Raw genomic sequence first — 23,701 nt, forward strand, 5'->3', positions numbered from 1 at the left:
GGTGTGTGCATTGGTCAACTCTCAGCAAATGTACACTTAAGATTTGTGCATTTCTTTGTGTGTAAATTTTACATGAAAAACTAAAGAAATATTGTACTGTAGTAAATGCTTTGCATGCTCAAGTGTTTGGGGGCTACTGATGCCTGTAATTTACTTTGAAACATAAAAATAAGATAAAAATAAGATGGAGAGCTTCAAACAAGTGTAATATAGTGCAATGATAGAATATTGGTGAATATTTGAGTGTTCACTGTAGAAATCTTTCAACTTTGCAAAATACGCCTAAAAATTTTAAGAATAAGATGTTGGAAAAATTGTATTCAATTAAAAAACCACGGAGAGAGCGCACACTCATTACAAACAAAGCAGAATATATAAAGTAAAAGGTGAAAGTCCTTTCCTTCTCCTCTCACTGCATCTGATAACCAGGTGCAGGCACCTTGTCTGAGGCCCTCACAGCAAGGGTAAACTCGGTGACATAGATTTGTTCCCATTCAGGGGATGGGGGTGGGTGACACTTCTTAATCCCATTCCCCCATTCTGTTTGACCCATCTGCCAGCCCGACACCTGTGAGTGAATACACCTGCCCAGGTGCTGGGTTGGCAAGTGGGAGATGGATTTGTAAACTTTCAGAAAGAAAGCCCCCAGCCACATTTTGTTCCCAATGAGGAGGCTGGCAAAAAAGGGAAATGACCTTTTGTTATTGAAATGTAATGACACCAAAGCTCTCAAAAATGATGGGGTTTCTCCTTGTTGCCTTCCGAGGAGCAATGGAAGAAGCTGTGGGTACCTGTGGTGGGCACTTGTCGCTGTGCAACACCCTTTTCTTTCCTGTTACCCCAACTCCAATTCTGTCCAAGGGACGGGGAGCCCTGCTCAGGGGTGTGAATCCTGATGGACATGTGATTCAGTCCTTGCCAGTGAGACCAGTGGAGGCCTTGGGACCTTTTCTTTCTGGTAAGCAATAGGTCCAAGGAGAGGTCTTTTTTGTCCCTTTGGCTTGGGCTGCTGTCTTCTGAGGATGTGATGGAAGGAGCCATGGCAGCCAAGCAGCCGTGAAGTGACAAGCTGGGGACAAAAGGCAACACATTGAGGATGGTAGAATGCAAGAGTGGACACAGCACAGAGGTCTTGGCTGACCTCTCCAAGCCGTAGTGGAAAAACCCAATTTTCAGACCTTGGAGGGCCTGTTATAACCCCAATTGCTGGCATGATGGTTCACTTTATGTGTCAACTTGACTGGGCCATGGGATCCCCAGACCAGAGGTAAAACATTATTTCAGAGAGTGTCCATGGAAGCATTTCTAGAAGGAGGGGACAGCACTTGAATTGGTGGACTGAGTAAGGCAGATGGCCATCCCCAATGTGGGAGGCATCATCCCATCTATTGAGGGTCTTAATGGGACAAAAAGTCAGGGGAAGGTGGAACTCAGCCTCTCTGCCAGGCCTGAGACGTGGATCTTCTCCTGCCTTTGGACATCTGGGGTCCTGGTCCAGGACTTACACCAACCCCCGCCGCCCCCCAGTCCAGGCCTTCGGACCTGGAATGAGTTACACCCCCTGGCTGTGTCCCTTGTTTGCATGTGGGACTTCTTGACCTCCAAAACCATGTGACCCAGTTCCTATAATAACTCCTTTCATCTCTCTCTCTCTATATCATATTGGTTCTTTTTCTTTGGAGAACCCTGATTAATACAGCTGGGTCCCCTCGCCAGAGTTTTTGATTCAGCAGATCTGGCATGGGGCCTGAGAATGTGCATTTCTAATGAATCCCTAGGTGGAGTTGATGCCACTGGCCTGGGGACCCCATTTTGGGACCACTGAATTGAACCATTATCAGTTTTTATGGTAGTGGTTGTTACTTGAAGCTAAAAGCATCCTATTTAATAAAATGGTTTTGCAATTTTTTATTTTTAAATTTTAATTTAATTGTATTTCTTAGGGAACAGATCTCTATGCCTCTCACATTCCTTTAAAGCATTTGAAGAATTCAGAAACAAAAAGCTACAAATCTGCTGGGACCAGATTCTTGGGTCTGAATGGCAACCAAAGGGGAAAGAATCTCAACAGGGCTGAGGAAGATTGTGTCCAGCTGCAGGGTGCGTGTTTTCAAGATGCCAATGGGGTGGCAGTCAAGGTAGGAGAAGCAGCCTGCCACGGTGCAGGTAACAAGGCAGTAGTATCTGTTGAGAATTTAAATAATAAAACTGACTAGACAGTGTCTCTACTTTTATTATGTCTATTGGAGGACAATTCTAAACAATGTTGTTGAGGAAGTGCTCCCTTGAGTCCTGGCATGTTTTGGATTTCTTATGTATGAGCTGTGGAACTGCGTTCCCCTCGGACACACTGTGGCAGGAGAATGACAGCCCTATTGGGGACCTGCCTGAATAATTTAGATGGGACAACGCTGTCTTTGAGGAAAATGAGATACGGGCAGTGGTGGGGCTCAGTTCTTTGTTGACTGCTTATAGTGAACTTGCTGGGGAATTCCTGCCCTCCTCATTTTAAAATCTCTGTGCTGATGTTGTCCATACCTGGTGACCTCATGGCAAGAACATGGTTTTGGAAGACACTGGGCTTTGTTGAACTGCTCAGCGTTGATAACAGCAGCTCATCCATCTTTGCAAATGTACTTTGAAGCCTTTTTCATTCTTCTGCAACATTCCCAGGAAGAATGAAGTTTCCAGCGACTCCATATGACAGAGCTTTGCTTACACATAAGAGCAGTTTGATGTAGGAAAGGATACAGGCTCCAACTTGATTAAGCTCCCTATGGCCAAATCTGGGACAATTTAGAAAGGAAATAAACAATGATAATAGTAGATTATGACCCACAGAATAAACAAATACCCACAAGTCCATGCTGAGATAAATAAATAATTGAACAAATAAAGAAATGGGAGAGAAGAGGGCACTTTTCCTTAGAGCAGAATTCCAGTTATTAAATCTCAAGGGAGTAAGAAGCATAGAAGATGACTGCTAGGCCTACATCACACTGATTGCTGCAGGGATGGGCCATGGATGGATGCAACAAGAGTGGGCCAGAGGATGATGCAAAACAGGGCATTTGCAAGGTCTCAAGGCACCTCCCCTAAAGATACTAATCACAGAGGGAAAAACAGTAACTCTGCAGTGCAGAAGCCTGAAGGAGCCGCTTTAACCAAGTGATCAAGGACAACATCAGCAGAAATGGGACATAACATCATGGACGCCTGCTATGGCGCAGTGGGAAGAGCATAGGTCACCTCTGTGGCATCCTTGTCCCAAATGCATAACCTCCACCTAACCAGAAGAAAGCATCAGGCAGTCCTCAAAGGAGGGACATTTTTGGGAATAACTGGCCAGTATTCAAGTGTCAAGGTAACGATAGACAAAGACCGAAGAGCTGCCCCAGACTGCAAGGCACTAGGGAGACCTGAAACCAAATGGATATGGTCTCACATGGTCTGTAGATTAGTTAGTTGTCATGAACCAATGTGAATTTCTCAGATTAGATCACTGTACTGTGATTATATAAGATGTTAGTTTTGGGGAAAGCTGGGAGAAGGTTAAACAGGTACTATTTTTGCAAACTTTTTATAAGACTGAAATTATTTCAGAATAAAAAGTAAAGAAATAAACAGGTGGACTTTGGAGTCATTCTGCCTCTCCTCAAATCTGGCTACACTACTTACTAACTGTGTGACATTGGGCAAGTTACTTCATTTCTCCCCTCAGTTTCCTTATATGTAAAATGGGGATAAAAAGAATACCTATCTGGGAGGCCGAGGTAGGTGGATCACTTTAGCCCAGGAGTTTGAGACCAACCTGGGCAGCATGGTGAAACCCCATTTCTACAAAAAGTACAAAGATTAGCCAGGTGTGGTGGCGCATGCCGTATTCCCAGCTGTTTGGGAGACTGAGGTGGGAGGATCAAATGAGCCCAGGAGGCAGAGGCTGCGGTGAGCAGAGATCATGCCACTGTACTCCAGCCTGGGTGACAGAGCAAGACCTTGTCTCAAAAAAAAAAAAAAGAAAAGAAAAAGTACCTATCATAGAGGGTTGTAATGAGAGTTAAATGTGTTAATACATGTGTAGTACTTAGAACTCTGCACCTTGGCCCAGAGTAAGGGCTATACTATTACGTGTAATTATCAGAGGAGACTGGCAGCATCTTCTGATCTTAGGGACATTTAATCTCTCTGTGTGTGTCTCACTGTGCTTCTGGAAAGTTTCTGATGCAGGCCCCTGGACTGATTCCTTCTCCAATCAATTACTCTGGCCTAAAAGCATTTCCCTTTCTACCAGCAGCCAGATAAAGCCAAATTCAGCACTAGGATCTGTAGTATTAACTTAAGTAGTACCCGCTTAATGGGACTTAAGTGTTACCCAGTTTTAGAGGAATAAGAATAACTTCTGTCTCACGTTGGGTTTCACTGAGGAGATGTCTGCATTGGAAAGACAGAGCTCATGTCACCAAAGAAGCTTCTGGGGCCAGTTTCCCTTAACCCCATTGCAGCCTGCAGACCTTTTGGGCTTGCAGGACCAACATCCCTGATTGGTTTGGGAGGGGCGTGTGTGTGTGGATCTGCCTCACAATGGCCTGTCTGAGCCCTTATCTGAGGTCACACGTTATCATTTGTTTGGCCAATAAGACTGTAGCACACACACCAGCTTCAGTCCCCACTTGGCCTTACCTTTGATGTCACAATCTGACCTGTGGGTATTAATCTGGTCACAGCTGCTCACAGACTAGATGGCAAGGTCCAGGGGACTAGCACAGGAAGATGTGGAAGAGAAGTGACCATCAACCCAAGATCAGAGCAGAGGATGGACCTCTGGTGGGCCAGTTCGAGGTTCTGGGTTCAGTTCCAGAACCTGCCATGCCACATCCTCTAGAGCTGTCAGAATTTGAGAGCTTCCCAGTGTTTCAGGACATTAGGCTTCACATCAGGGAAGTGGGAGCTCAATTGGTCAAGAAAGTCAATGCCGTCTTTCAGCTGGACATCACCAAAAATGGGAAGACCATTTTGCGATGGACCATTGATCTGAAGAATGGTTCTGGGGACATGTATCCGGGACCTGCCAGGCTCCCAGCAGACACTGTCTTTACAATCCCGGAGTCTGTCTTTATGGAGCTGGTTTTGGGCAAAATGAACCCGCAGAAGGCTTTCCTTGCCGGAAAGTTCAAAGTGAGTGGCAAGGTTCTGCTTAGCTGGAAGCTGGAAAGGGTTTTCAAAGACTGGGCTAAATTTTAAGCATGCAAAAATACCAAGGAAGAACTTCTCTTCGATGATAATGTCGAGTGGAAATCATGCTTAATCTGAAGATTAAAGTAAAAAGTATCCAATATTTTTACTCAAATTCTTCCTATTCGAGTTTAATTGATTTTCCTGTTGATGGGTAAATTTTCAGGGGGGGTTCTGAAGCAGTAAAAAGCGTTGTAGTGCCTCAGTTAGAATCTTTGTCTTTTTCTCTTTTTTTAGCTCCATTTATGCCCTTTATACTCCATTTATGCCAGGGTGAGAACCACGTGTAAAGAAATGGGTGATTATGATCATTAGAATTAAATACTCCAATGATTGTGTTCTTGAGACATTTTTCCTTTTCTAAAAAAGTTTGATGTTTTGGGGAAAGAAGTGATAACCATCATTGTGCAGGTGTGCATTCTGCATGGTAACTTGATTCCATGAGGAAACTTTACTATGAGACTGTGGGGTGCTAAGGAAATTGGGCACCACAGGTCTGTGGTGGAACCCAGACAATAGAGGGGATGGTGCTGTTGGTGTATTATAATTTCTGATGGTTTCAATTCCAAGAAACTTGAAGGGCTTGGGAGGTGTTCTAGGCCAGTGGTTCTTAACTGGAGCATGCAGCAGAATCACCGGAAAGGTTGGTTAAAGTCTGGATTGCTGGGCTCCATCTCAGAGCTTCTACTCAGGAAATCTGGGCTGGAGAGAATGCACATTTCTAACAAGTTCCCAGGGGATGCTGATGGCACCACCCTTAGAGAATTCCAGCTCTGCTTCACTTCATGCCAAAGCTCTCAGTATTGACTGTAACTATTCTATTCTAGGCCAATGAGATGGTGCCATTAATTAAAGGATCTCCCAGAGACAGACCCCACAGCCCTCTGTGAGCCATTTATAAAGTATCCATGCTGTCAGGAGCTTGTGCATTGAACATTTTACAAAATCAGAGGGCAGCCTGGGAGATTTCCCTTCTGGAAGCTCCCTTCACGTGTTGTCTGGGAGGATAGGATGAAGTCTGATGCAGCTGATGCAAACTCCTTGTGGGTGAGTGTGTGTGTGTTCTTGGTTCACATGTGGTTTGTGTGTACCTTTGACTTGTGGGCTAAATATACACAGTGTGGACACTCTGAAACCTAGAGGAAAGTTTCATCACAACTGCCATGCTCAAATACACGCCTACCAAATAATCCCACCATTCTGTTCTTGGGTATTTTGTTAAGAGAAAAGAAAGCATATGTACAAGCATAAAATAAACACTCGCATGCATGTGAATGTTCATGGCAGCTGTGTTGGGAGTAGTCCTAAACTGGAAACAAGCCACATGTTCATCAACAGGTGAATGGGTGGACAAATTGTGCAGTGTCATACCATGGAATATTACTTAGCCATGAAAAGGAAGAAATGATTGGCATACACACAAATGACAATGTGGATAAATGGCAAAATAATTATGCTAAGTGAAAGTAGACAGAGAAGACTGAGCATATACTATATGATTCGATTTATATTAAATACTAAAAAATGTAAACGTAGTGACAGAAAAAAAAAGGCAGTGGTTGCCAAGAGACAGGAGCATGGGGAAATGAGGAAGGATGGGGGGATTATGACAAACGTCATGAGGACACTTGGGGGTAGTGGGTATATTCATTATCTTAATTGTGGTGATGTTTTCCCAAGTCAAAGCATCACCCTGTGCAATGCATATAAACCCATGCAGTTTATTATGTGTCATATAAGCTAATCAGGTTGTTTTTAAGAACCTGCCACCCTCCCTTAGAAATAAGGCTTTTGTGTGGCTGTGTTCCTGAAGAGGAAGGATCAGCAACTCTCCCCTTCTCTCAGCAAGATGAGCCCTCTCACCTCATCTTGGTCTAGTGTTCAGCTCCTGACTATTTGGGTGGCTCTGCAGAGGCCTTCCTCCATTTCATATTAGAGAAAGGCAGAGTGAGAACTTGTTGCTTACAAAATGTCATCCTCTCTGTGGGAAACGAAGAGATCATTTGTCCTGAGAGTGCTCTACTCCACAGTTAGACATTGCTAAGGGGATGGGCACGGACTTAGTGCACATCCTGGCTTCTTCTCTCATGTGCGTCATTATAGAGGTGATCTGCATCTTGTCCCTGTCAGTGCCCCCAGCCTGTGAATGTCTCAGAGGCTTCCAATGGATTCTGAGCTCTGTTGTGAGCACTCAGCTCCACCAGCCCAGGCCACTCCCATTCAACCATGTTTGAGTGTCAGGCGTGGGGCCGGCAGGTGTTTGGGGTGCCATTGTGCCACATTCCTTTTTTCTTTTTTCTTTTTTTTTTTTTGCGACGAAGTCTCACTCTTGTCCCCCAGGCTGGAGTGCAATGGAACGATATCCGCTCACTGTAACCTCCGCCTCCCGGGTTCAAGCGATTCTCCTGCCTCAGCCTCCTGAGTAGCTGGGATCACAGGCCCCTGCCACCATGCCCAGCTAATTTTTGTATTTTTAGTAGAGACGGGGTTTCACCATGTTGGCCAGGCTGGTCTTGAACTCCTGACCTCAGCTGATCTGCCCACCTCAGCCTCCCAAAGTGCTGGGATTACAGGTGTGAGCCATTGTGCCCAGCTGTGCCACATTCCTTTTTAAGGGAAACGGCTCACCTAAGCCCCTGCTACCTGGGAGTCCTGCTCATACCATGTGTTAATCATTTGGCCCTGAGATGGGGGTTGCTTAGAGATGGGAGAGTGGGCCAGAGGGGTTATGCAGGCTCATGCCTGGGCTGGCATCTGACCTATGACCCATTCTGACTTGGGACAAAAAAAGTGACCTGAGCTAACTCGATTCCTTTCTCAAGAATTTGGAACTGGGAAAGTGAGAGCCTGAGCTACAATCAAGCAGCGAGAATGGAATCGGAGAGGCTGGGATGCAGGGGGTGAAGAAGGGGCTGTGAGGAAGGGCAGCCATGGGGCAGGGGCTGGAGAGATGGAGGGGCAGGAGCCTGCAGTAGGGAGAGAAAGGTGGTCAACAAGTGAGGAGTGGGAAGCCCAGGCCTCGGAAATGTGACCGCAAACCCCTTTCAATCTCAAGAAAACGTTCAATGCTGGATGCCACGTGAAGCTGCTGGAAGGACTCAGATTCTGGAATCAGAAGTGGAATTTTGAGCCCAGCATCACCATTTTACACCTGCCTGACCACAGGTGGGTACTGAACTGCCTCTTGCCCAAGCTTCCTCATCTGTAAACGGGACCAGGAGCCCTCGTGACGGTGGATTGCTGGGGAGCCCTCATTCGGGCGGCCCAACAGATCCCCTGGCTGGAAGTGGGCTTCCCGTGCATGTGAGTCCCTTTCTCTGCTGGGTAAGAGGAAGGGCAGGCATTTAGGCTGGCTCCCCACTGCCTCTAGGGACTTTCCTGCTTTTTCTCCTATACTCGGCTGGTGCCCTAGAAGGTCACATGTGGCTCAAAACACACATCTGTGTTTTGTTTGGTCTATACAAGGTGGGCCAACACAGTGTTAGTAAAGTTTGAATTAGGACATTGTATATAAAAAATTGGATTTCTGTATTCTCTTTAAAAATTCGGTTATTTGGATACACTGAGCCTGTATTCCTGCCAGGCAACAGCTGTGGGTGTGGAGCGGGTGGGCTATCCAGACAGACCGAGGCCCACTCCTCCCAGCTTGGCCTCCCTGGCTCTGAAGCTGAGTGTTGGTGGCTGCAGTTTCCTTGGGCTGGGCCAGCCTTGCAGGGCCCCTGTGCGTATTTGTGCTCATGACTGTGGCTCCCTACCATACATGGTCTTACTCTTTGCCTGTCAGTGTTCTATGGCTGTGTAACAGATTACCACACATTAAGTGGCTTAAAACAACACCCATTCATTAACTCACAGCTTCTGGAAGCCAGAAGTCCAGGCAGGCTGGGCTGCCGTCTCAGCTCCCATGGCTGATCTTAAGGTGTTGGCCACTCTGGGCTCTTCTCTGGGGGCTTGAGGGGAGAATCTTTTCCAAGCTCATTCAGGTTGTGGCAGAATTCACCTTCTTGTGGTGATAGGACTGTTTCCTATCAGCTGGGAATGCTCTCAGCAACTTGAGGCTGGCCAGATGGCTCCTCCGTCTGCAAAGCCAGCAACGGTGTGTCGAGCCCTTCTCAGGCTTTGAATCTCTCTGAATTCTTCTGTTTTCATCTTCTGCCTCTTCATGAAAGGACTCACGTGATTATACCGGGCCACTCAGATAATTCACAGTAAGCTCCCTATCTTAATGTGAATTTATTAGTAATCTTAATTATGTCTGCAAAATTCCTTCTGCCATGTGAGGTAATGCTGTGGAGTGAATGTGTTACCCCAGATTCATATGTCAAAACCTTGAGCCCCAATGTGATGGTATTTGGAGGTGGCGCCTTTGGGAAGTAATTTGGGTTAGATGAAGCCACAAGAGTGGTTCCCTCATGATAAGATTAATGTCTGTATTAGTCTGTTATCACATTGCTATATGAAAAACCTGAGGCTGGGTAATTTATAAAGAAAGAGGTTTAATTGGCTCATGGTTCTTCAGGCTGTATAGGAAGCATGATGCTGGCATCTGCTCGGCTTCTGAGGAGGTCTCAGGAAACTTACAATCATGGCAGAAGGTAAAGGGGGAGTAGCACTTCACATGGCCAAAGAAGGAGCAAGGATTGGGCAGGGGAGGTTCTACACACTTTAAAACAATCAGATCTTGTGAAAGCTCCATCAAAAGAACAGCACCAAGGGGATGGCGCTAAGCCATTCGTGAAGGAGCCACTCCCATGACCCAATCACCTCCCACCTGGCCCCACCTCCAACACTGGGGATTCCAGTTTGACATGAGATTTGGTGAGAACACAGAACCAAACCATATCAGTGTTTTTATAAGAGGAAGAGACCAGAGCGCTCGTTCGTTCTCTCTCTCTTTCTTTCTTTTCTTTCTCTCTCTCTATCTCTCTCTCCCTCTCTCTCTCTCTCTCTCCATTCCGCCCTCTCTCTTTCTTATTCTTTCTGCCAATGAGGATGTAGCAAATAGGTGACCATCTGTACACCAGGAAGAGGGCCTTCACCAGACTGGCACCCTGATCTTGGACTTACCAGCTTCCAATGATAAGAAATAAAAGTCTGTTGTTTAAGCCGCCTGTCTATGATACTTTGTGATAGAGCCCACACAAAGACAAATAATGTATTCATGGGTGTGATATCTCATCCTAGCCACAGTCCTGAAGACTGAGGTGCAGGATCTTCTTGGAGGCCATAATCCTACCAACACCCCCGCCTCCACCATCTACATTCCATGCATGTTCTCAAGGTCATCCTCCAGGAAACTGCCCGATTGAGCTGTTGTCTTTCTCTCCTACAATTTGTATACCTCTCCTTTTTCCAGCTCTGTGTTCTGCCTTTGCATGGGTGTGGTCCTATGTGGGCCACACAAATGCCCTGGCTTATCTGGGACATTCCCAGTTTGCCCCCAGAGATCCCACCTCTTTTGTCTCTGAACAGGGTTAGATGTGCACTGTGCCCTAGGAAGGATGGAGCAAATGGCTCACGGCCCCTGTGGGAGTCTCAATGAGGTGCACCTGGCTGCATGGAGACCAGACTGAGATTCTGGATCCTAGGGCAACTCTTAGGGACCTCACGATTTTGCAGGTGATTTTTTCCATTCTCCAAACAAGAAACAGGGAAGTAGGACTGTCTCAGCTCCCATGGGTGGATCTGTTCACATGTGTTTTGGCACAAGTTCCAGGACAGCACCACCAAAGAGGACAAGGTTTTTATTCTGGAGGTTTTAAGTTAGGGAAGATTTTGGATTTTTAGCTGTAAATTGCCAGTTTCTTCTGTTCACTGACTGAGCAATTAATCTATTTGCCTAAAAAATATTTTTTGAGCACTCATGATGTCTTAGGAGTTAATTACTTTTGGCAGGGCTGATAGTAAGCTGGGATATATGAGGCCAGAATTGGTTCCAATTGGTCAAACACCATTCTGGTTTTCAGTGACCCGTTCTGATGGGTTTTTTTCCCTTTGCCATATGGTTATGAAACATTCTGGAAATCACTCCTGGTTTGAGGAGCTGGTGGCAAGCAAGCTGAGGTTTCTTTTCTCCTGGAGCTTGTATTTCCAGATGGGAGTTGTGGGTGGGTTGTGGGGAGACAAGCAATAGACAGCAAACAAATAACCAGAGAAGACACTTGAGAAGGGAAGAGAATGTGGCTAAGGGGGCCTGGGTGGCCAGGGAAGGCCTCTCTGAGAAGGGGCTTCCTGAACCTCACACTGTAGTGGCAGGCCCTGGGGCAAAGATGCAACTGCCAGCTGTGGATTTGTGTGGTGATTCCAGGAAATATCCCTTGGGGAGTGGGGCAGTGGGACAGGGAGGGAAGGAAGGTGATACAGGGCATATTATTGAGCAGGTCATTGTTGAGGGGCTCAACCCCACAGAGAAGTTCAGGGAGACAGGGTAGAACACCCCTCAGCATTGTCCAGCCCAAGGAAAGAGGGAGTTGCAGAATTTTTAAACTAATTCCCATCAGTCTTTGATTGAGGGCTTGTGATGGTAAATACTGAGTGTCAACTTGATTGGATTGAGGGATACAAAGTATTAATCCTGGGTGTGTCTGTGTGGGTGTTGCTACAAGAGATTAACATTTGAGTCAGTGGGCTGGGGAAGGCAGATCCACTCTTCATCTGGTGAGCATAATCTGATCAGCTTCCAGCGAATATAAAGCAGACAGAAAAATGTGAAAAGGAGGGACTGGCCTAGCTTCCCAGTCTACATCTTTTTCCCGTGTTGGATGCTTCCTGCCCTCGAACATCAGACTCCAAGTTCTTCAGTTTTGGGACTGGGACTGGCTATCCTTGCTTTGCAGCTTGCAGACAGCCTATTGTGGGACCTTGTAATCATGTAAGTTAATACTTAGTAAACTTCTAAATAAATATATATATATATCCTATTAGTTCTGTCCCTCTAAGAGAACCCTGACTAATACAGGGCTGCTCCTGGGACAGGGGTTTTTGATTCCCTGGGTCTGGGCATTTGAGAGAAAGCCCTCCAGCAGTTGGAAGTCAGGTGCAGCAGACTCTGATGATGAGGTCCAGAGAAGGATCAGAGCAAGTGCTGAGTCCTGGCGATCTCCAGCAGCGCTTGCATTTGAAGGGGCACCAGGACACAGCAGTTAGAACTCGAAATCTGGAAGCAGACTGCCTGGGGCTGGATCTTGCCTCATTGGGCAAGTTGCTTTTATTTACTTTATTGTTTTATTTATTTTTATTTTATTTTGAGATAGAGTCTTGCTCTGTCACCCAGGCTGGAGTGCAGTGGCACAATCTCAACTCACTGCCACCTCTGCCTCCCGGGTTCAAGTGATTCTCCTGCCTCAGCCTTCTAAAGGACTACAGGTGTGCACCACCACACCCAGATAATTTTTGTATTTTTAGTAGAGACTGGTGTTACCATGTTGGCCAGGGTGGTCCCGAACTCCTGACCTCAGGTGATCCACCTGCCTCACCTCCCAAAGTGCTGGGATTACAGGCGTGAGCCACTGCGCCCGGCCTATTTACTTATTTTTTAATGCATTTTTAAAATTGAAGAATAACATACATAGGAAGAAGTCTACACATTCTAAGTGTGCAGCTAACAAACTTCCCCAAATGGAAAACACCTGTGTAACCAACACAACATGTGGCTCAAGAAATAAGGCATGACTGGCGCCCCAGTAATCCCCACTCACACCCCCTTCTAGTTACTGTTGTCTCCAGGATAACCACTATTTTGACTCTAATGCCATAGACTTTAGTTTTGCCTACTTTTGTGCTTTATATAAATGGGACCATGCAGTGCACACTCCGCTGTGTCTGGCGCCTTCCATTCAGAATTCTGTGTCTGAGATCCATCCACACTGTTGTGCACAGTTACTGCTCGTTTGTTTTATTGCTGAGTGGTGTTCCATTGTATTTGATTGTTTCCAGTTTAGGGTGATTTCAAATAGCATTGCTGTGAGCCCTCTTGTATACCTATGGGAACAGAAGTCTCATTTTGCCACTTAATATTAGTTAGTGTCTTATCCCAGTTTGCAGTGGCAGCTACAGTGTGGTGTCTTGCACACAGCTGGTGCTTTATAAATGTTTGTGGCATGAATTGAGAGGCAGGGCAAGTCCAGAGGTAGAGAAACAGGCCTTGCTGGAATTTGGTGTCTGGTTCACTGGGCCTCTGACCTCCTCCATGATCCTAGACTTTGGGCCCCACTTGCTGGGTTTCAGAGGAAAACTGACAGCCACAGGGCAGAGGAGACAAAAAGGAAGTCTCCCAGGTGTGCCATTAACATGCGCAGTGCTTAACCATGTTGGGAACTACCCCCAGATGACAGCTGAGAATCCTCATTGACTTTTCTTTGAAGGAAAAAAAATTCTTCCAGATCTGTAACTAGGCTAATCACAAGAAACATCTGTGACCTCCTAAAAATATCTGCTTGGTACCATTTTGTAGAGCATAATATTTATATAGCCCAGCAGTGTAATTAAATTGATGTTTAGTTAACTCTTGGAAACAGCTGAAGGCTCCCAAAGCCCAGGATGAGATCTGCAGGCGGCCCTGGAATGGGCTTGAAAGGGGCCCTGGGAGGTGTTCCTGCAGGCTCTTGGTGGGGGGTCCTGGAGTGGCCACAGAGATTGGGTGGGCCTGAGGAACTAAGGAACATGCTGTGTTGAGGGACTGCGTGGCTCGCTCAGGGGCAGCTGGATTATAGTTGTTTCTATATTTCTGTCCAGCAGCCTCTGGAACATCATTTCCTGCTGAGGAAAGGTTTTCTCTTAAAGGACTAATCAGAAAGTGCTCTGTCTCAAAGCGCCTTTGCTGTTGTTTTGTAGCCTGTGGAGATGAAGTGGGGTAATGGTGGGTTTTTCTGGAGGGTTTCATGCTTGTTTCTGGAGAACTGCTCGTATTGGTGGGGATCTCAGCCGGCAGAGAGCGGAGCCCGTGCTTTCTCTTACTCCTCATCAATAAAGAAAAGAGCAAAGCTGAAGCGAGTTTTTTCTTTTTTGGAAAAAGAAAAAATTCAACTTTTATTTTAGAGTCAGATGTGCAGGTTTGTTACCTGGGCATATTGCATGATGCTGAGGCTTGTGGGCGACTGATCCTGTCCCCAGGTACTAAGCATAGTTTTTAGGCAAAGGGGCTCCATAGCTTTTCAGCTGGGCAAGTTTCTCACTGGAGACCCCGAGGCCTGCAAAGCAGGACTGGAGCCTACTGTGGGCAGGGCCTGCTGTGGGGTCTCTTCTGAAGCCTTGAGATGCCATAAAAACATCAGGCCTTTACAGGGGTGCCTCCAGAGTGCGGTTGGGGGGGGCATTCAGAAGGGTCTCCAGGGAGCTTGAGAAGTCTAGAGTTGGGAAGGCAGTCCAGGGACAGTACCTCCCGTTTTGGCCATCCCCTTTTTTTGGAATTCTGCTCTTTGCATGAGGAAAAGGGAAAACCCATTGATGTTTTGAGCCCATAAGCATTCCTTTATTCATTCATTCTGTGATAATTACCAAGCAACTACTATCTAATATACCTTCTCGGCCCTGTGCTGAGAGTACGGGATGCAAGGCTGAGCAAAATGGACACCTCCTGATATGGTTTGGCTGTGTCCCCACCCAAATCTCATCTTGAATTGTAGTTCCCATAATCCCCACGTGTGGTGGGAAGGACCTCGTGAGAGGTAACTGAATCATGAGGATGGGTTCGCCCATGCTGTCCTCATGATAGTGAGTAAGTTCTCATGAGATCTGATGGTGTTATAAGGGGCTTCCTCCTTCACTTGGCTCTCATTCTTCTCCTTCGTGCTGCCATGTGAAGAAGGACGTGTTTACTGTCCCTTCTGCCATTGTTTTGTTTCCTGAGGCCTTGCCAGCCCTGTGAAACTGTGAGTCAATTAAACCTCTTTCCTTTTTAAATTACTCAGTCCCAGGCAGTTCTTTCTAGCAGCGTGAGAATGGAGTAATACACCTCTGATCCTCAGGGAACTCCCAGTGTGGTGCCTGGCTACACACACAGTGAGGGCTCAGGAGGGAAAGCTGAGGGGCTCTTCATAGACTTGGTAGGGGCTTAGGACAGACTTCCTGAGGAACAAGATCAGAGGAATGAGTGAGAGGTCCCTGAGACAGGGCAGAGATGAGACCATTCCAGGCGAGGAAACAGCATGTGCAAATGCCCTGTGGCTCACAGAGCACGATGAGTTCCAGGAACAGAACAAGACCAGTGAAGATGGAGAAAGGGGGTCAGTGGCAGAAGGTTGGAGCCTGGGGCCCAGCTTTGTAGACTGAAGCCAGAACTCTGGTGGTCATCCTTACATGACCTGAGACCTGGAACCACCTGCTACGGTGTGGACTCCATGCTGGCCTTATTTTATTCTGGAAAAGAAAGTTGGGGTGGGCAATGGCACCCTTAAGGCTGGAGTTGCCAGAAAGATTTAGGTTTTCTCCCCATCTTGAAATGTGTAACCCCAGACTCCTCCAAGCCCTGATGGTGACCATCAAGATGGAGGTGGCTCTATGACATCAATGAAGGGACAGTGAACAAGGACCTAAATCCAAACCCAGCTCCATGAAATTGAGGGCTTCATCTCAGTGTCTGTCCAAGCCACAGCCTAATAGGTCCTTAAACAGACTCAAAGGGAGAAGCGGCCCAGGGAAGAAGGAAAGCCACCACTTGCATTTCCCAGTGGCGCCGCCTTTTATTCCAAGTCTAAAGTTATCCCAAGGCCACACATATGTGGACAGGGGATGGTGTGCTTGGGTGGGCTGGTGGTGTGGTGCCATGGGAAGTGGTTTGGAGGATGAGAGAACGTGGTGCCCAGATCCACAATGCCATCCTTACCTCTCTAATGGGCTCTTGTGGGACCCCTCCACAACGTAGGGATGACTCCAGATGGTCTCTGTTTCCCTTGGATATTTATAATCCTAAAAACAGATCAGTATTTAAAAGTTAATGAAGAAAAGGAAAGTTAGCTCAGTGATAACAATAAAAGGTGGTGTTTTGGGCACATTTGTCTATGTTCCTGGCATTGCATTCAGGGCTTAACATGTATCACCTTATTTCTTGTCACCACTACTTCTGAAATTAGCTCCATTTCCACTGGGAGGGTGAAAACCTGCTGAGGTTTTGGCTTTAGAAAGGTGGTGGTGCTTCCCCCTACTTCCAATCCATGTAACTAAAAATCTAAAAAATAAAACTATGCTAAACCATAAATCAAGTGCAAGATAGATTAACCAAGTTCTGGGTGTTTCTCCACAATGACTAGTTTGATGTGTATTTTGAAACATTATTGTACATAATTGTGGTTCTTTTTATGTAAATTTGAATTATATGATTCTGAAATAGTTTAATATAAAATAAAAATAAAGTCTCACTTTACAACCCAAATATGAAATAGAATACCAAGAGATTAAAGAGAGTTGGGAATCTCATAATTTCAAGGGCCTTAAGATAGACTGGTTTGTGAGCTTTGTTGAAACTTGTCCAAGATGGGGCTGCTCTCAGCTGGTAAAAGAGAAACCCATCATGCTTTGTGTTGTTACTATGGAAAGGTTGGTCTGGACTTCAGTGAGCTGGGATTTACATGAGGTCTTCAGGAAAGTATCTCTCTAATAAATAAAACTGCCATATAGCAAATTATGTTGGAAAAAAAATCCCTGAGTGCCTTTGAATTGTGTGTGGCCACAGTAGGTACTTTCTCTGCCTACTGGGTCACTTAGGAGAAGAGAAGTTAAGTGACTTGCATAACAGCACAAGGTCATGGTGGAGCTGAGGTTTGGAAATGGGTCTGCTTGGTTCCAGGTGTCTTGTTGAGAGAGATCTAGTGTTCCTGACCTCCTCTTTAAATTACTAAAAAAAAAAAAAAAAAAAAAATCAAAGAGCTAGACAGGTCTTTGAAACTCATTTAATCCAGGGCATGCGTTTTAGAGATGAATGAACTCAAATCTACAGAAGAAAAACTGAATGACGCAAAACCATGGTTACTGTGCTTTGGTTGGCTTCACCAGTTTTCCAGGGAAGCTCTTGAAAGAGGCCTGAGCTCTACTTCAAGCTGGTTCTTAGCCTCGCTGTGTGGTCACAAGGAGGCTACTTGCCCTCTCTTGGTTCAAGGCCTGCCTCTCAGGGAATCAGGTGGGTTGGATTATGTGTACTCACATTCCTTCAAGCTTGAAAGCTCTCTATCTCTGATTCCGGCCTCTTCTCATAGATTGAGTTACTTCCCATTGTCTCTTGTGGATAAAACTGGGGTGGTGGTAAGGGGAGGCCCCATAAGAAATGGGGTGGCATAAATGAACCAAGAATGTAGAGTCAATAATTTTTCCAAGGGAAATTTATTTAGTAAAGAGAAAATAAAATTTCTTTCCTTTTTTATTTTAAAGAAGTAGCCAGTATTGGAGTTCAAGATGACTGACCAGTGTACAATGAATTTCCGTTTTTCTTTATTACAAAGAATCATTCAGAGATGCTCTCCTGTTTTCATACCCACACAACACATAAAGCTCAACACACACTTGCACACACATGCACATCAAACATGCCCTGTCAATCAAGCATCACAATGAGCTGAATTAATGAGTTGTTCAAGGCAGACAGCTCTGGGCAGGACTTGGTTATGGCTTTGGTGGGAATCCCTTTGGAGAAGTCCATTTGGTGGGGTGCATAGGCACAGAAGCTTGAAAAACTTTCCGAGATGTCACTGACCAGCTTGGCCGGTATCTAAAATTGTCTCCTGTTTATATTTTCTTCATCTTGAACAACTCTGTGACATATGGTTAGTTATAAGGTTTCTCATATCTCCCAATATTTTCTCTGAAGTTGGATTCCAATGTCTTTTTTGAGTGGCAGTGTCCAAATTACTTAGAGCCACGGCAACACTGAGTCACAAGCTATCTCAAAACTCTGCAATAAGTAGTGCTAAGGCACAGCACTGAATTATACTCATGGACCTGCGGTCTGACTGAGGATCTGCTAATTCAGGCTGGCTGGGCCCTGCCCCTCCAGTCTCTCATCTCTTTTCCCTCCCTGCTATGGTTTGAATGTGTCCCTCAAATTTCATGTGTTGGATACTCAGTCCCCAATGTGGCAGTATTGAAAGGGGGGGCCTTTAAGAGGCGATTGGGTCATGAAGGCTCTTCTCTTTACAAATAGAACTCATTCATGGGTTAATGAATTAATGAATTGATGGGTTATTGTAGGAGTGGAACTGGTGGCTTTATAAGCAGAGGAAGAGAGGCCTGAGCTAGCATGCTCAGCTCCCTCGCCACGTAATGTCCTGTACGGTCTCAAGACTCTTCAGAGAGTCCCCACTGGCAAGAAGGATTTCACCAGATGTGACCCCTGAACCTTGGACTTCTCAGCCTCCAGAACTGTAAGACATAAATTTCACTTCTTATAAATTACCCTGTTTCAGATATTCTGTTATAAGCAACAGAAAATGAACTGAGACACTCCCCTTTAGACCAGTGGCATGGTCCGAGCACATTTTCCCCATGATGATGGCAGAGGGGAAACGCATCATTGGGCTAACATCCCACAGGCCAGAGCAAGTGATATGGCCAAACTCAGAAGCAGGAAGTACGGCATTAAAATGCACATCAGAAGTGAAGGAAGAGAGTGGAAATGTGAAGACAGTCATCATGGTCAATATCCACTGTGACAAACTTATCAGTTGTGGTGGTTTTAAACATTTGCAAATTCTTTGTTACTCCTCCCATCAAGAGGTGGGATCCAGGTCCCCTCCCTCTGAGCTGGGGTGGGCCATTGTGGCTGCCTCGATGAACACAATATGGCAGAGGTGATACTGCATGACTTTCTAGGCTTCTGCTGGTTTCTTGCAGACTTCTGCCCCTTGTGAGAAGTTCTGACACCCCAAGGTCCCCATGTGGGGAGACCAGACAGAGATGCTCAGGGATGCCCAGATTCCCAGTGAGGAATCTCTGGAGAGGGCTGCAGACACTGCATGTCTCTGCAAACACATGGGAGTCCCTGAGCAAGAACTGCCCAGTGGAGCCCAGTTGACCCCCAGATCCATGAGCAAATCATTGTTCCGGTTTTATGCCACTGTTTTGGGGTGGCTCATTATGCAGTATTAGATAACTGGAAAATCAAGGCTACAGTTTCTAGCAAGGAATGGTGCATAGGGGTGAATTGCAGCTCCCCCACTTGCCACTCGGTTGTGACCTTGGATAAGTGCTCTGATGTCCCTGCTCAGCTTTTTCATCTGTAAAAATGGGGATCATGTTCCCTGCCTCCTATGATTGCTGCCAGATTAAACACCTAGCACAGGGCCTGGATGGTGGCAGGTACTCAGTCAATATTGATGGAGTAAATAACTGCTTACTGCTCAACGGGGCTCATAGGGTGAATTCTGGCTGGGTAGAGCTCAGAGGCCAAAAAATGGGCAGATGGGATGACTGAAACAGTGCTGTGATTCAGCCTAGGCTACAAATTATGGCTGTTAGAGACTGTGTGTGTGTGTGTGTGTGTGTTTGTGTGTGTGTGTGTATGCTTTCAAATCTTCCTTTAATAAGGAAGTGGAGACCTTTTTTTTTGCCCTGTTGCCCAGGCTGGAGTGCAATGGCGCGATCTTGGCTCACTGCCACCTCCGTCTCCCAGGTTCAAGCAATTCTCCTGCCTCAGCCTCCCGAGTTGGGATTACAGGCACCCGCCACCACGCCAGGCTAATTTTTGTATTTTTAGTAGAGATGGGGTTTCGCCATATTGGCCAGGCTGGTTTCGAGCTCCTGGCCTCAGGTGATCTGCCTGCTTTGGCCTCCCAAAGTGCTAGGATTACAGGCGTGAGCCACCGCGCCTAGCCCCTTTTGTAGTCTTGATTGATGTGTGTGAAACCCATTTCCTGGAGCTCTCAGGGGAACACTTTTTTTGTGTGCAGATCCCTATTTCATGAAGTTGCAGGGACATAGAATATATAATTTGTTTGGGGCATTGCTTTGAGCAGGCTGATAAAAGTGGAAGCTAAAAAATTAATGTAGTCTCCTCCCTCAGATCCTGTAGCCAGCCTGTTTGGGTTTCTTCCCCATCTCTGCAACCTGAAGGGAAGGATCTTCCTTTTTTTGCCCCATACGATCCACAGGAAGGATCTCCTTTTAACAAACTTCTTCTTGACAAATAACACCCATAATGCAGAAGGTGCATGCATCCTGTGTTCATCTTGATGAAGTTTCATAAACTACAGGCACCCGTATTTTCATAAACCAACTTCCAGATCCAGAAACAGAATCCCTTCCAGCACCCCAGATGTCCCTTCTCCTCTTTCTTGTCCCTACTTAGTCCTCCAACCCAGGGAAACCACAATTCTGACTTAAAAATAACATTGTTTAGTTTCCCCAGTTTTTGCTGTTCCCATAAACAAAATCATGCACTCTGATTTTGTGTCTGGATTCCTTGGCTCCACACTGTCTCTGTAATACTCACGCATTTGTTGCACATCTTTTGGCTCATTCATCCTCTTAGTTGTATCACATGTTATTTTAGGAATATACCACAATTTATTTATCTGTTCTACTGTTGATGGGTAGTTTCCAGATTTGTGTCCCATCTACCTATCTCTCCAGCATGAAACTTATCTAACTTACCTCTCCAGCATGTGGCTGAAATACCTGGAACATTTGCTTGGAACATGAAGGAAGGAAGGCAGGTTCTTTATAAATTCAAATCCATCCTGTCCGGTTGCCCACACTGTGCTGAGTGTCCTCACTGGCTGCTCCAGCCTCTCCCACCCAAATGGCCAGACTTCAAGGAGTGGGGGGTGAGAACCCTCTCCCTTGTCTGTTCGAACGGCCAGTGCCTGAAATCCCACCTTCGGAGGGCCCTTCCTTTCCCACTGTTAAAATACAACAACCCGGCCAGGCACCGTGGCTCACGCCTGTAATCCCAGCACTTTGGGAGGTTGAGGCGGGCGGATCACGAGGTCAGGAGATCGAGACCATCCTGGCTAACACGGTGAAACCCCGTCTCTACTAAAAACACAAAAAATTAGCCGGGCGCGGTGGCGGGCACCTGTTGTCCCAGCTACTCGGGAGGCTGAGGCAGGAGAATGGCGTGAACCCGGGAGGCGGAGCTTGCAGTGAGCCGAGATAGCGCCGCTGCACTCCAGCCTGGGCAAAAGAGCAAGACTCTGTCTCAAAAAGAAAAAAAGAAAAAAAGGAAATACAACACTCCCTCCACCCAGAAGGCATGTTCTCCAAAGTGAGCCTTCTATGTCACTTGTCCCGAAAGAAAAGAAAAGAACAAGACTTCCTGATAACTGATCTGGGCCAGGAATGCAGCAGCACTTGATGTCTGAGGGAAGCGGTTTTTCATTGAAGAGGGGAGGAAGAGGAACGTGCCCCAAAGCAAGGTGGGGACTTTGACTACAAACTCAGTGGGGCTCCGCTTTCTGCCTGTTGCTGGCTCGTTTTATCGGGCACTGCGATTGAAGCAGGAGATTAGATTTGGGACCTTTAACTCAACCTAATCCCAAATGCACCTTTATTTTATGTCTCACTGAGGAAGAACTAACATTGCAATGGAAAATTATGGCATCCTGCTTTCTTTAGAATTTTATTTTCAACTTATTTGAATGGGCTTTACATTTAATTAGGTAAAAATTTTTATAATATAGTACTTGGGTGAATATAAAAAGAAAAATATAAGCAAAATAAAATTGGTTAATATATTCTAAATTTCTTAACATTGACCTGATTTTTCTGATTCACTTTTGACTCCCAAATTGTTGTTGCCTGTGGTCTCTCCACTCCTCTGGCAATGTCATCCTGAGTGCCATGAAGAGCCTTGGTAATATGGTAATTCTGTTCTTTAATTTTATCTTTAACTAACAAAGAATGATTGCATATATTTATGGGGTATAATGTGATGTTTTGGTATGTGTTTACATTGTAGAATGATAAAATCAAGTAAATTAACATATCTACCACCTCATGTACTTATCAATTTTTATGATAAGAATATTTAAAATCCAATCTTTAAGCAATTTTGAAATATACAATGCTATGATTAATTATACTCATCATGCTGTACAATAGATCACTAAAGCTTTGACCCTCTGCCTGGCTGAATATTGTACTTTTTAATCAACATCTCTCTTTTCTCCATCCACCCCCATCCCTGAGCCTTTGATAAACACCATCCTATTCTCTCCTTCTATGAGTTTGCCTTTTGTCATCCATGCACGAACTAAAAGCATTGGCCCTGGGTTCTGAAGCTGGTTTCACAGACTGCTTCTGATTCCTGCTTTGGAGAGAGCTCCTGAAGGCATATTTTCCCTTCTCACTCCCAGACCAATTAAGAGAGGCTCCAGGATTTCCATGCACATGGCGGATACCACTCTGCTGGGTTTGATGCTGGTGCTTTTGATATTCATGCATGTAACAGGCAAAGGCAACTATATGGCATGACTACTTCTTAGAGGAAGTGGTTGTAAGGAAGCTTTGATATATACTAAGATGCATTCCAACTTCAGAGCTGCTAAGATACAGAAAAAAGTATAAGCTAGAATCAATGCAAAAATCACAGCCCCATCCCTGCTTGCTGGTCAGCTGTGCCATCCCCCAGAATCACGGCCTCCCAGAAGCATGCAGCCTTGTCGTGAGTCGTAACCTGTGTCTGAACACTTGATTTATCTTCATCTTTCTGGAAAGACTGTACGTAAACTGATTACATTGCTCTACTCCCCACTTCCCTCCAAACTAAACCAAGTAACACAATTCATTGGCTTTTCTGGAGCAAGAGGAGAGAGACTGATATCAGCATTCAGACCCAGGAGTGCTGTGGGTATGTTCATTATCTAGGCATAAAATGGCTCAGCATCAAAGCAGCCCTGGGGAGGGTTAATGTCCAGGCTCTCTTCTGCTTCTGCTCCTGATCTCCATCATACTTACCTCTTTGCAGGGTGTGCTGCAGGTCTGGACTGGTGAGAACTGAGCCTGGGAGAGGAGATCAAGCAAAGGCTTAATTTTCTGCTCTGTTTTCCCCAGTTTGCCCGGGGATCATCTTTAGTGCTGGCAGATGGGAGGTTTTGTTCTTCATTGCTCCTCCATTAAAGTGCCGTCCCTGAGATCCCTAGAAAGAGTTTGTTTTATTTGTTTTTTGGTCAGAGGTGCATTCAGAAAAAGGCCCAGGCAACTCCCCAGAGGAAGTTCATTGTTTATTTTTAGTGGCTCAGGAGCCTGGAGATGCAATATTAATCTTCTTCCACTTCAGAGCTTGCTGAGAAAGGATTTGGGGGCTTAAAGGGGATGGCTTACTTGTCTTTTGGTTCATCCTGATAGTGGCCACAGACTCTGTGAAGGGACTCTGTCTGTTCTACATGAGGTTTTGAACAGATTACTTTTCTCAGCCAGCTTCCTGGGGAGAGACTCACTTTCATTGAGAAGATGCCCTGAGCTTTGTAGAATAAAACAATGCTTCAGGCCCGATGAAAGAGACACCGTTCTGCAGAGGCCAGGGAATGCTTTTCTTGATGTTCTG

At 45.8% G+C, this 23,701-nt stretch overlaps 1 protein-coding gene and 1 long non-coding RNA gene across 4 annotated transcripts; one reads left to right on the forward strand and one right to left on the reverse strand.

The window, feature by feature from the left end:
- Positions 1–680: 680 nt before the first annotated feature.
- Positions 681–20,993, reverse strand: LOC101130261 (putative uncharacterized protein SCP2D1-AS1). 3 transcript variants are annotated; one of them, XR_004068170.3, is made up of 3 exons: positions 20,833–20,993; positions 16,055–16,137; positions 681–1,069 (listed from the first exon to the last, which is right to left on the reverse strand). It is a non-coding gene; the product is annotated as a putative uncharacterized protein SCP2D1-AS1 (long non-coding RNA). The 3 variants fall into 3 exon arrangements; XR_004068169.3 differs by having other exon boundaries at positions 20,809–20,993; XR_008674533.2 differs by lacking the exons at positions 16,055–16,137; positions 20,833–20,993 and adding exons at positions 2,539–2,786; positions 4,409–4,546 and having other exon boundaries at positions 981–1,069.
- On the forward strand, positions 4,677–5,335 carry SCP2D1 (SCP2 sterol binding domain containing 1). Its single transcript, XM_004061867.5, has one exon. It carries the CDS (start codon positions 4,771–4,773, stop codon positions 5,239–5,241), a length of 471 nt encoding a protein of 156 aa, XP_004061915.1. The 5' UTR covers positions 4,677–4,770; the 3' UTR covers positions 5,242–5,335.
- Positions 20,994–23,701: the final 2,708 nt, after the last annotated feature.

This window comes from Gorilla gorilla, chromosome 21 (assembly GCF_029281585.2).
Source record: "Gorilla gorilla gorilla isolate KB3781 chromosome 21, NHGRI_mGorGor1-v2.1_pri, whole genome shotgun sequence".
NCBI classification, from domain to species: domain Eukaryota; kingdom Metazoa; phylum Chordata; class Mammalia; order Primates; family Hominidae; genus Gorilla; species Gorilla gorilla.